The following is a 13,636-nucleotide window of genomic DNA, read 5'->3' as shown; positions in this document are numbered from 1 at the left end:
CTGTGTAAGGAACGAGCCTCTCCTTCAACCCCTTCCTCTATAAATGTCATCTATAACAAGAGAACATTTTCATTTCAAGTTTGGCTGAACCCAGTGGCAAGCCTCTGTTAAGCCTTCCATCTCAATTGGAAGAGGAGTCTATAAACTAATTACCTAAATTGGAAGTATTAACTACATAAGCTAATTATCTAAGTTAAAAATTTGACATTCAATTTGCAAGAGAGACATTTTTACAGGGCTGATCTTGTTGTGAGAACAGAAACACTTTTATTTTAGTTATCCAAAAGAACTTATGAGTGAAGAACTGATTATCTGCTAGTTACGGTGAAACAGTTGACAGTTAATTACAATCATTACACTTCCACTAACTTTAAACAAAAACCGCTAAATTCCACTGCCTGTCTCAGCACACAAAGTTCTGCAGATCACACTCATAACCAATAATCTTTTAAAACTGCTCTTCTTCTGGCCTAATACTTTTTGCACAAGATTTCAGTTTTAGAATTGCTTTGATTTAATAGACATTCACAATAGCAAAAATTTTAGGTTTGATTTTGCAGTAACTCTAAATGTTACTGAAGAAATCCCAATCTTAAAGGAGTAAGTGCAGTTCCAAAAAGCATGGACAAAACTGTGCCATCTGAAAAGGTTCTGGCAGTAGAACAGTCTACAGCAGCTGTGACATACCAACACTTCTACCAAGAACTTGATGTGCGCTGATGGATGAGGAAAAGCAGACTAATCCCAAATGTTTATATAAGACAGGATAGTTCTATCATCTCTGTTTATAAAACTGTAATTTCTGTTAATATCATGAGCATCAATTACAAGAAAAACTGATCCAAGAAAGCATACATTTTTATTCTATTCAAAAGCTGTCTGAAAATAGTTCAACTAATTCCAAGTAGATGTTTAATATACAAAAATTTTTTATCACAAGGAATGTACTCAAAGCATTAATGAGGTTTTTTTTATCCACTTGAGCTTACACATCCCTAACTGGCCTTGAAACCAAATGCTGAAAATTATAGGTAGGGCCAATTGCAAAAGCACATTGCTTTCAAGGCACAAGTACTTCTTTAATATGTTGTAAATGTGTTAAGGTTTTAAAATGGTATTTTACAATACTCCTACTAGGCTTTAAGTTGCAAGATTAGTATTTTCTTGCTGAGGGCACAAAACTTACTGAGCAAGGTAATCTTCCCTCAACCCTCAAGAAAGTTAATCAAATATAAACTACTATAATGATCACCACTCTACAGGCTTCAAGAAAGCAGATCTTTAAAAAGCAAACTACAAACCATCTTGAGAAAACATGCTATTAATTTTCTATTATTCACAATATTTTTTATGCAAGGGATATCTTTATAGCATTATTGAAGAGCCATAAAAGTGATCCCCAAACCTCCCAACAATTAAAGTGCACACATTTCACATTGTCCTCAGGGTTGAATTGTTAAGCATTGCCTCACAGCAGGCATGAGATTCTGATTTCAAGAGTGTGGATCCTCCAAGCTCTTTGTAACAAAATAAGCATGTCACAAACCTCAGCTGGGTCAGTCCCTCTGACTTCAGTAAGAGTTCAATAAAGTTTGCATCAAAACTTCTAGGATCTTTGCTTTTTTTTTTTTTTTAATGTTTAAAGTTAAATGGCAGACTTTATGCACAAAAAATTACAAGAAGTTGGAAGGTTTATTTCCTATCTTGTCTCAGTCAGTGCAACAATGCCTCCATGAGGAACCACTGTGTGCTGACAGACAACCCAGAAAATGAATCATTAAATATGCCCTAAAAAAATAAATGCCAAATGAGACTCCACAGAAAAGCAAATGCACAGACAGCATTAGAACCTGAACCACTACCTTGCCAAAAAAAAAAAAAATGTAAGCTGATCTGGTCTGCTCATACACTGCATTTTTAAACTTCATTTTTACTGCAGCACTTCCTTGTAGAAAGAAATGTTCTCAGGAAGAGCTGCTGCTGGTTCCCAGGTGCTCAGCTGTAACTCTGCGGACACCTGCACTGCTCTGGAAACAGCCCATTTTCAGTGCCCAGCAAGAACAGTCTAAAGTGACAAAAACTAGATGCCACAGAGACTGCTTAAAAAGAAACCAAGCAATTGCCAAAAACCTAGAAAATGTATCCAATTAAATAAGCTCAAAAATGTTAGTAAATTATTCCAGTCTACTTGGTAATACAGTAAAGTAAACAAAAAGAAAAGCTGTATGAAGAATTCTAAATTAGCAATGTCATGGAAGCCCTAGCATCATTTCAAAGTGCTTGTCATGTCAGAACTTTGTATACACAGAGCTCTTTTCCCTTGACAAGCAATTCATACAATACATTAAAAATTGTCATTATGTACACTTAGAAATCTCTTCTGAAGAGAGGAAAGACAAAACGCGCAAACTGTTTTCTTCATTTTTTCTTCAGGGTTTTTTTTTCCTTCTTTTAAGCAGCAGGAAACCAAGCATGGGTTAGAAATGTTGCATAAGATATATTCAGGCAAATAAAACCTCATCAAGAATCACAGCTACCATTTCACTGAAGAACTTAGCTATGCCCTTTAGGAGCTGCATCCTGTGCTAGGCACAGCCATGCCAGGCAAACAATTCCACAGCCAAGACTCTCCAGAGTCTGCCACTAGTATTGTGCCAAACCACATGAAACAGGGCACCCATCCACACTATGTAACGCAGGCCTGTGATGTGACATTTTAAGGAAAAGCAAACTATTTGTTTCCAGCACTGGGACTAATGTAGCTGAATTGTACCATTCCACAGGATAAAAGAGTCAAAGCCAAAATGGGATGGGAAGTCAAACATGAAGAAAAAAAACTTATTCCTATCAATCTTTATGTTATTTGTACATCGGAAAAAATCTATATTTTCCATCTCTTCACCATCAATCCCAAAAGACCTATACTTTCTGGAGAATGAGTCCAAAAGTCAAAGTAAAGACAGGTTCTAAAATACATTGACCCATACTCATTTATATCAGTAACTCCTTCCATATACTCTTCTATACATTGCATTGCAATGCTTTACCACGGTGATTTATTTTCTGCTGCTGTAAGACACAGTGGCTTTAAGAAACTTCATTCTAAATTTCAGTGTTGCTTGAGCAAACATGTTTGCAATGAATTATTTATGAGTATTCCATGGTTATTTGCCCCCCAAATCTCTTTCTGCAGTAATCATTCAAAGCAGCTATTTACATATACGGGACATTCACAAACAAGATATAGGCAATGACAGTATGACAATTACATTACATTTTGTGAAGATAAGGAAGCTGCTTAAAAACAGAAGAAGCAAGGAATCAGAAGTATTTTCCTTCCAATGCGCTAATTATTGCTACCAAAGCACACAACAAACTGATTAAAGCCTTGTAGCTAGGGGCTTAAAGCTCTCAGTGAACTAATATGGACATCGTTACTGTGTTAAAACACATTCCTGTTAGAAATTACAAACACAAGGACATAATGTGTGTAGGTACGTCTACATACTGACTTGGAAACTGCCAGTGAAGAGATACAAGCAACTCAAAAAAGGGGCTTGTTTTGATGTATTTAGCCTAATCTAAACCGTATCTGAGTAAGGCTGAAAAAACAGCACTTCTTCATCCCCTTTTACAGTCTTCTCTTTCTTTGTTTCCTTTTTAATAAAATCTGTTTATATGAATTTATATGAATTGTAGAGTGCTACTTCTTATTTAATTATTAACTCGGAAGCTGCTACATAACAGAAATCTGTATGAAAGCTACTTTGTGCTAGATGTGCAAAGACCTGACTATGAAGTTCAGATACACATATGAAGTTCAGTACAGTGTAGCCAAATAAATCTTTGCAAGACATACTGTTCTCTTAACTCTCAGAAATTAAACTGGACCCCAAACTACTTCAAAACAAATACTCATAGTGGTTTTATTTTTTATACTTTTGATTTATCCTAAGGTATTTCTTTAAGGCAAAAAAAAGGAGGCTACGTACAGAAAACGGCTTACTCAATCACTGTAAGCTGTCAGCAAGCTTATAACAAGAAAGCAAATAAAAGTTTGCTAATTGGTAGCCCCCTTTTATTTACTTTTAACTAAGTCTATTCATTCAAAAAAAAAATTTCAGATCATACTTAAACCAGTATCTGTATTAGCAGTAGAGAGTTTTAAAAAGAGCCATAATTGGATTTCATTATTATTAAATTTGTAGCAGTTTGAGATTAGAAGCCTATCTAAAACACTAGTGTTTTAAGAATCTAAATTGTAAATAAGTCCTTTTATCATTGTCATAATTAAGTTCTTCATCACTGTCATTTTGATTACATCATACAGAACATCCAAATTTTAAGAAAAGTTCAAATTAAACATGTTTTTGTATCCAAATTACGACCAGCAGGAGCACATTTACCACCAACTGAAGCAGCTTAGTCATTGTTTATTGTTTGGGGGTTTTTGCTTACTGTAATGTAGTTTATTATTTATCAGTGCAGGAGAGACATATTGACATTGAATAATATGTATCACAGCTGAGGAGCCACATCATTGCCTTGCAAAGAAGTTAACAGGATTAAACACATGTTTGCATCTCAGCTATTTCCTGTTCACCATCTAAAACATTAATCTAAACTGCAGGAGGACTTGCTGCAGTTTATAAAGTAGATTGGTTTTGCTATGAAGTATTAGACTGCAAAAAACAATGGAGAAGTGATTCAGCTATAGGTGAATACTGCTCAAAGGGGACAAGGACCTCCAGCAGAAGCAGGAGGCACGTGATGCATGAGAAGGGAATGAGGGAAGAGTAGATGAAGTGCTTCAAATTGCTGAAGCCTTTTACACACTGGCCGCAAGTCAGAAATTTGACTTAGTCTCTCAGTGGTCCAAAAAAATCCCAGGACGCAGGCTAGTACTTCTTTTCCAAGTACTGTTAGTATACTGTAAGCACAGTACATATTAAAGGACAGAAACTTCTTGCACTGTAATAATGGGAAAATAAGAGCAGCTCCATAAGGAATTACAGGGAATGTCTCCAGTCGACCTCCATACTCTTCATAATGAACACACTACAAAAATGCAAGGAAGAACACTCAGTGCTTTAACTTGCCAGAAATGGAACTCCCATTCCACATCGCTTTTTCCTTCACAAAGGAAACTTAAAATTCAGCTCAATAACAATGAGAGCAGTATTTAAAAAAAAAGGTATCTGGTATCAACTAGACAGCATTAATTCAATCCCAAACAGATACCACCAGAATTCTACACAAAGCTGGAGGGGGTGGTCACTCAATCCTCCAATCATTCCTCTAACTCCTGACAACAAATTTGAGTAAAGAGGTCTTCATCCACTGACAACTCAAAAAAAAAGGAAAAGAGGAAAGCTAGAAACAATCCAATCTAGATTACTGAAGAGTCTTGATACAGATCATGTAGCTCAACTTTCACAGACACAAACATATTTGTGAAATTATTCTGATCTACATGCAAGTCTGGCCAAGTTTTAGTCACAGACTCAGAACTGTCAGATTCAGACTATCTTTATGGAAATAAAATATTGATGCTGCCATCAGGAACTGAAATGTGACGGAAATGAAGCCCTTAATAAAGTTACCATGGATAGGAGACAAGGCAACACCTTAAATTCCCAACAGGCCATGGGACTGAATGCCAAAACACAAACATGAATACTTTCAGAAAGCAATTTACCAAAATTTAAAATAAGATAGGAGAATCCCTTGAGCAGTTCTGAACTGTCAATACAGTTTTGAGAAATACCCTTTTTAATGACACATTGAAAATGAACCTTGACTTTCACAAACTCTTTAAAAAAGTGAACAATAAACAAAAATGCCCAGAATACTTTTACTTCCTCATAAATCAAAAAGTGAAAATTTTCCATTTATAGTATAAGATTGGCATAAGTTTGTAAGATATTGATAAACCTCATGGATTGTCTTTAAGTTAATAGCAGTTAGCTAAGATTTCTTTCTTCTTTCAAATCTTACAGTGAACATAGCTATTAATTTCAAATGGCAATAACATTATCTGTTACAGTACTATTAATGACTGAAGAAGAAAACAAACTGCTGTTATTTTCCCATTTCACTCCTAGAATTGCTGAATTATTTTAATTGCTAAATAAAATGAAGTCTGTAAAGCACTGTCAGGAACCATCACTACAGAGAAATTTCAAAAATTAAGTCCATAACTTGCCATTTTCCCACAGGCTTTAACTGATTCATTTGCAAGTACTTCCTAGAATTAATTTTTCTTTCTGCATACACCGCCTTTGAGAAGAATATCAAGAAGCCTTTTTTCTCTTTTACAGAGACCTAGGGTTATTAGCTATCTTATGCTCCCTCTACTGACTGTATAAGAAATGGCCCCTAAGCCCTTTAAGATGCTTCTCTGAGAGAACAATTTAGGACTTGATATAATGCTTCAAGGAATAAAAAAAGCATAAAGTATATTTCTGTGGTGTGTCAAATCCTTGTGCAAGTTGGAGAAGAACATATTTTTCTTCTTTCTAAGATAGAAGCCTCAGAAAATAAAATGTTCCTGTAGCATCTGTGATATTGACTACTACACAAGCCATTTATGATACCTTGAGGAAATTTCTTCACAATGTTTCAAGGGTTTTATATTTAGGTTGAATATGAGAACTCCCAACTTCCATTTCTGATGTAGTTTTTAGCAATATTTCTTTATAAACTCTGCTATTTAGTTGAATCCACAAAAACTACCTACAGTGTCCTTTACCATCCTCCTGTGCAGGACAGTAATCTATTGCCACTGTGACATAAGCACCATATTTGCTTTTCACACAATCAAGAAATGACCAACGGGATGTAATCCAAAACATACATCAGGGAAAGGTCCCCATAATTAAGGAAGGTCTTAGTATAAAACCTCTAAAATCCTGAAAGGTGAATAATCTTCAGGATAGCTTACTGGTTTGCTATTCTTTTACTGAAAAAAAAGAATCATCTAATTCTTTTTATAAAATGTTCCTTAGTAAAGATAATACTGAATGTCTCTCTTTATTACGTGAACCACAACAGAAGATATAAATACAGAATTTCACTGTAATATCTAGCTAAACCTATTTAATTCATTTTGCTGTACATTAGAAACAAGTGATTTCATACAATAATGACCTCTACATTATGAAATGAAGCCTTTGTTATTAGACACTGAATGTGAAAAGAGAAAAAAAAAATCAAAAAGCCCTGATGAAATGTAATTTCTGAATGCTGTACACAGACCCCTATCCCACTGAGCATTAGCAAAATCCAGGTACTTACCAGATCAATCAGACTCTCCTGGATTCTGTTCAGTGTGGTCCGTAATCTGCTGCTACTGAGCCCCAATCCTGTTGATTCAAACTGGAAGAAATTCATTCTATTTCAGTCGGGAAAGGAAATCTTTAAAGTCATACAGTAAAACTTGAGCTTGCAAAGACTATCTACAACTTACTTACATTAAAATTTTAGCACAGAATCACAACCACACAAAGTGAAAAGAAAATCAACAAAGGTCACAGCACTCAACACTGCACTGGTGTGAAGAATGACCGAAGTATCTTTCATGAAGATGACAGTGTGTCATTCATACCAATAAAACATCCAGTATCTTTTATTGTTATAATTCTGTATTTGACTGCAGGACCCTAGATTTTCTCATTTGGGTGATGAGCCCAGAATGGTGCCTCAAACTACCACCTCTGAGCCTTGCATTCACACCACACCCAAGCCAAATGGTTTTCACTCCTCTTTCTAGCTATAAAACCTCTTGTAATTATCAAAAACATATACATCTTTTGCATATGTAAAAATTATAACCATTGATCTTTATAAACATTTATTATTACTTAATGCCAACAAAGATCAACCTCAGAAATGTGCCATCTTCATGTTCATGGCTCACGAGTGTACGGGGCAGATGCTCAGCCTGGGTATATAGTTATATATATACTTATGCTATAGATGTATTTATTTTATATATACATATATATATAGCTACACTAATACCCTGCTCAGTGCAATAAATTATATGAACTGAGGGTCTGATTTGACATGCATAATTATTGTAACATCTTATCTTCTACTGTTTATAAAAACCCCCAACAAACTAACACAACAAAGTGGAAATGGGACATGTAAGAAACACACATTTAAGTCAATGACCTGGAAAGATTTGAATACAGTTCTGGTATGTGATTCACACCAAAAGGCAATTTGCTGAACAATATTTAGGGTACTGTTCTACACTGCACTATTAGACTTCCTTTCAGTGGGCTGAATCAGGGAAGGAAGTATTTGCATTTATGTGACCTCCTCCTTTCTCCTTTTGAATTCAAAATTATATATAATTTTGAATACTTTATACAAAAGGCATAATTTAGGTCCCCACTTAGTGCACCTAAAGTTTTTGATTTAAAATGTCCATCTGCCCCAATTCTTCTATATATTAAATGAAAATTTACATCTGAGTTGAATTGCCACTGGAAGTACACTCTAACAAAATCTAAAACCTAATCTAGGAGACATGCCCACAAGAACAGAACCTCATGGCTTCACCATGAACATTTCACTCATCAGTACATCTGAGTCACTTCATGCAAGTTTTTGCTATTTCTATTTGCAGACCTATAGATTTTTAAATTCCATAAACTGATGACCTAGTAATCCTAGTAAGTAGAGAATTAAACAATTTGCAGAATAATTCTATTAGTCACTAATTTTACCTCTTAACATTAACCTCTTACAGTAATTACCTCTTATAATAACCTCCTATAGTTATTAAAAAAATAAGCTTACAAATTAATGCAATGTCCAGTCAAAAAAAAAGGGGAAAGCTCACCTCAACTTGTTTCTGCTAAGGAAAAGAATTTTGTGGCACATTCATTAAATGTATTAAATTTTAGTGAGTAGGTGTTAAATACAGGCAATCCTCTTAATTTTTCTTGTTCCATAATTTGAGATAAGGCAGGCTTAATTTGCATCCCACAAACAAAAAAAGTTTTGAAAGCAATTCTGGTTACAACAGCGTTTAATTTTTGGCAGTGAAGAAAGCTAAATACCAATTACATAGGATAATGATTCAAATAAGGTCTGGAAAGAGCAATGACAGCATCATGAACAGACACAGAACTCAACATATATATTTTAAATCCCTGGTTTTTACTAAGCTGGCAATGAATTCTGTAAAACCAATTGCTCTCCTTATGTGTGTACTAACTCTTATATACAAAATAACCACAAGGTTCACAAATAATTTTAAACATTTAAGGAAGTTATACCAGCATATTCTAAGAATACTGTTTGACATAATTTTCTAAACAAAAATAAAACAGGAACTCTCTGAGTGGTCTAAATCACATACCATAACCCATCTCTACTTTCTAAAGGTTTAGAAACACTGTAGGGAGTGAGGACATTTAAGCAGCATTACAAGAGGATTTATTACAATCATAAACCCTTGTAAGCATCATTTCCTATGGAAAACAATCTGTCAAAACAAATACTAGGCATACTACAAAAACATCACCATTTTACCAGTCATCTGCTGTAAGGTTTACCTGCCTAGCACTGAGCTGTTCTCTGTTAGAAGCACAGAGTGAGGAAGTTGGTATGGGCTTTAGAAACACAAAGCAGGAGGTGCAAAAAAAAATAACAATAAATGCAACACAATGTGAATACCAGAGCAACTAAGCCAATGGAAATCAATTATCTTAACAAAACAAACCAAAAACCCCCCAACCAAACCACAAACAAACAAAGAAAACAAAACTAAAAAATCCAACAAAAAGAAAAACCCTTCACCCATCTTGTAAACACAAATTGCAAACACATTTGTCCTGCCAAACAGCTCAAAACCTTTTAGAACCATATGTTGAGTCAGAAAATTCATCACAATTTGCCAACACATGATGATGGATTTGGAACCCCTCGACATTGTCACTTGTGGAGAAATTTAGGGGCCAAGACAAGAGAAAGTTGTTTTTACATGTAACTATTAAGACAATTCTATTGAAAGTTGATCTATGTTACATAAAGACATTGCCAACGAGCATTTTTTTCAGCTACTAGATCACTCGGAAAAACATTGTTTTATTAATGCAAGTAGTTTGACAGAAGAATATTAGATATGAAAAAGTGTATTTCAGGCTTCTTAAACTTGAGTTATTACTTAACTTTCATGGCTCCCTTTTCCAATATTTGCTATTCTGATGTAAACTAGAGAAACACATACAGAAAAATCCAATCACCTTATACTGTCTAGGCTCAAACCCTCCTTCTGCAGGCTCCTTTGCTACCCACTTTCTACCACTATTTCTAGGTATTTCACTTTGTCTTTCCTCCTTTTCAATAGTGCTATAAAAAAAATAGAGAATCTGTCTATTCAAAACATAATATCATTAATGTCTCACTGACAGTAATGCCCCCAGTACTTCTTTCTCATATTACTGATCTAATTAGCCTTTTCTTACTCTTACATTCAGAACTATTTTGTTACTACTAATTAATATGTAATTCTGGGAATTACATATTAGGTAGTATTTTAAGCAAAGAGATCTCCTCTGTATTTTCATTCTCCGTGTACAGTGATACTTAAAAAAGAAAAATGCTTTTACCTACCATGTCATTTCGGCCAAAAAATGTATAGACTGCATACAGATAGTAATCAAAGAGCTGGGACATGAAGTGGATCACATCAAATGCAATAGGTTTCAGAATATTCATCATCTGCATGTATTTACCTTAAAAATTAAATACAGAAGATCAGTTTCCTCAGCACAAGTGCTAAAAGACAGTTTGGACAAACTCAAAGCTAGCTTTACCAAGTGTATTATGTAGCCTTCACCATTTATTAATAATAACTTAATAAGTTTATAAATTGGAAAGGTTTAAAAACAGCTGAAATGATGGCTTAAGACACCACACGTGTTTCAAGACTTCTCAAAATGTAGATGTTAATCCATATCGAAGTGTCTTCAACCATTTCAAGCCTTCTGCTACCCAATTCAAAACATACTGGATCCTCTAGAAGTTTCAGCTTCATTTAGCTAAAAAAAATTACCTGCTAAAGCAGTCTTTGGCAAATAATATACAGAGCGACTGAAGATTTTACACATTAGTGTGTTTATATATGCACATATGAATATTTTTCAAGCAATAGAAAAATGCAGTATAAAAATGATATGTCCAAGATTGGATTTTACCCAACAACTCTAGGAATTATGTGCTTCACATCGGTGATACAGCATTTTCTGCGTTCCTTCTTTTCTATTCTATGGTAAAAATCCCAAGTAGTTTTAAGTTTGGTATGTTTCCAGGGGGACAGACTATGAGTAAAGGAGGATGTCAGTACCCCAGCACATCCAGGGGGAAGAATAATTCCTTCTCTTCCTTCCTATTCTCTGTTGTAACATATTGGACTTGGGAAAATAATTTTTTCTTTTAAATAATAAAAAACCCCTAGCCTCAGGATCTTCATCTGTATGTTATCTGAATCAAACTGATCATAGAATTTGGAGTCCAAAAGGGATTTTTTCCCTACAGACCTAATTCACCGGCCTATAGTTTTCAGTTATTTTTGTTTTCCAGCACAGGACATGGCTCTTCATTGGGTCACAAAAGAAGCACAATTAATGAAAACCCTTATATTGCAGAGACCCCACATCTCCTGCTAGCTACCTCACAAATGACATCCTGATTACTCTTTTATTGTTCTAAAAATGTAACACATACCAAACTTTTGGTTATTACAGTAAGAGACAGCCATTTTTAAACCAAAACACGAATGCAGTCTACCCCAGCACATAGGATACAGCAGGTCATTTCACAAATTGTCATATTCCAGACATGTTTACCTGTGACAGGTTAGAAAAATTACAAGGTGCTAAAAACCATTTCTTTTTCCTCTAGTCAACAACACTCATCTTCAAGATAACACTGTGCCCAGAAAAGTAATTTACTAATATAGAGAAAATAGTGATTTAATCAGAGAAACTGGTCAACAAAGAAAGAAAAGCTATCTTTTAATAATGGGGGAGTTATTTGAATTTTTCAAGCAAGTAATTGTTTAGGTCAGCAAAGATAACTAAGTTGAAAAATGCATGATACATACCTGATAAAATGGTAAAGCACTAGAAAAAGAACCAAGAAATAGCCTGACATTGCTACCTTCCAGGTTTCTATCTAATTTAGACTCTTTACTGAATGCTACAAAACTATGCCTCTGTTTGCTATGACACGCATGCATATGTTTTGTTATTTCTAGAGATTTGACACAGGTTGTAATAATTAATATTCGTCAGTTTAGCCCATTTGTTAACTCCACACTACTTAATTTTTAATGTTTTGACCCATAGCATTATGAACTACTCAAAAAGTGGACTTAAAAAAATCAATCTGTCTTCTAAAAGGGAAAATCAAATGCACTGCCCAATGTGGAAATTTTGGGGTATTTGTGAAAGGATGGTACTGGTACCCTAATTTAACCAACTGTTACCTTCACCCATACTATCTGAATATTCTGTATTGGACAGGCTGACTTTTTCCACTTACTCTGTGATAAACATATTTTTAAACTTGCCTGCAACCCAAACATAGTATTAGTAACGAGTCATATTCTGGACAGTTAAGACTTCCAAGTATCTGTGCAGCTGGCATGAATATTGAAGGTAATCTCTTGGGCAGTGTCTCAGCTTTTCCAAAGGGCTATGCACCGTACACTCCCCAAGTACTGTCCCTATAAAAATCTTCCAGTGCCAAGAACATTTCTCTATTACTACATCACTCAGCATCTTGACACAATAAGTGTTCCAAGAACATTTATTTCCTCCTCATTGCCCTCTCTAACAGCACACCAATTTTTAATGTCTACACATCATTACCTACTTGCCCTGAAGTTACTGCTTTGCGTTAAAAAGGGATACATAAGAACATTTCCAAACAGCACAAACACAGTCTGAAGCCATAACAAAACAGAAACTTCCAGAAATACTTGAAAACATTTAAAGTTTCAGCAACTGGAAGTAGCTCGAATTTCTAGAAGCCCCACATAAACTGCTGAACATTTGCCAGGTTTCTTTTGAAGTACTGCTAGCAAAACTCCTTCTGCCCTTAAGGATAGCAAGTAGAGAGCATTCTTTACCAGCAGACTAATTTATACAAAACTGATGCACCTCACAAGTTAGCACACACAAATCTTTACCAAAAAATCTTTACCAGGCCAATCTGGTAAAGTGAGCTTTAAACCAGGAAAGATGAGATTAAGGCAGAGTTACAGTGATCATGCATGCAGGAAAATAAGGTTTAAGTGGGCTATCACCAGCAGGTACAAGCAGCCAAAAACATGACTGTAAGACAGGACTATGGGACATCCACTTATGGCACCCCCATGGGGATACTGACACACTCAAATACCTCTATAAAGTGCCTGTACACCAATCCATGCAGTGTAGGGAACGAACAGGAGGAATTAGAGATGTGTATGCAGTATGGGGCTTTGACTTCATAGCATTTATGGAGGTATGTTGGGATAGCTTGTGTGACAGGAATATTGCCAATGAAGGGCTACATGCTGTTTAGGAAAGACAGACCTGGAAAGCACAGTGGTGGAGTTACCCTGTATGTG

At 35.2% G+C, this 13,636-nt stretch overlaps 1 protein-coding gene across 2 annotated transcripts in view; it reads right to left on the bottom strand.

Annotated features, from left to right (window-relative positions):
• Positions 1–13,636, bottom strand: part of VPS50 (VPS50 subunit of EARP/GARPII complex) — a 77,341-nt gene that overhangs the window by 13,944 nt on the left and 49,761 nt on the right. The window contains exons 21-22 of one of the 2 annotated variants that reach the window (XM_066317320.1): positions 10,633–10,754; positions 7,297–7,377 (exon numbers count right to left, since the gene is read on the bottom strand). In XM_066317320.1, the coding sequence (XP_066173417.1) occupies positions 7,297–7,377; positions 10,633–10,754 (203 nt within the window). Of the gene's footprint in view, positions 1–7,296; positions 7,378–10,632; positions 10,755–13,636 lie in introns of those variants that run through there. The other variant, XM_066317330.1, reaches the window with a different exon arrangement.

The sequence above is a fragment of the Sylvia atricapilla genome, chromosome 1 (assembly GCF_009819655.1).
Source record: "Sylvia atricapilla isolate bSylAtr1 chromosome 1, bSylAtr1.pri, whole genome shotgun sequence".
Taxonomy (NCBI): Eukaryota; Metazoa; Chordata; class Aves; order Passeriformes; family Sylviidae; genus Sylvia; species Sylvia atricapilla.
Note: the sequence above shows the minus strand (reverse complement) of the source record. Positions and strands in the feature narration are given on the sequence as shown.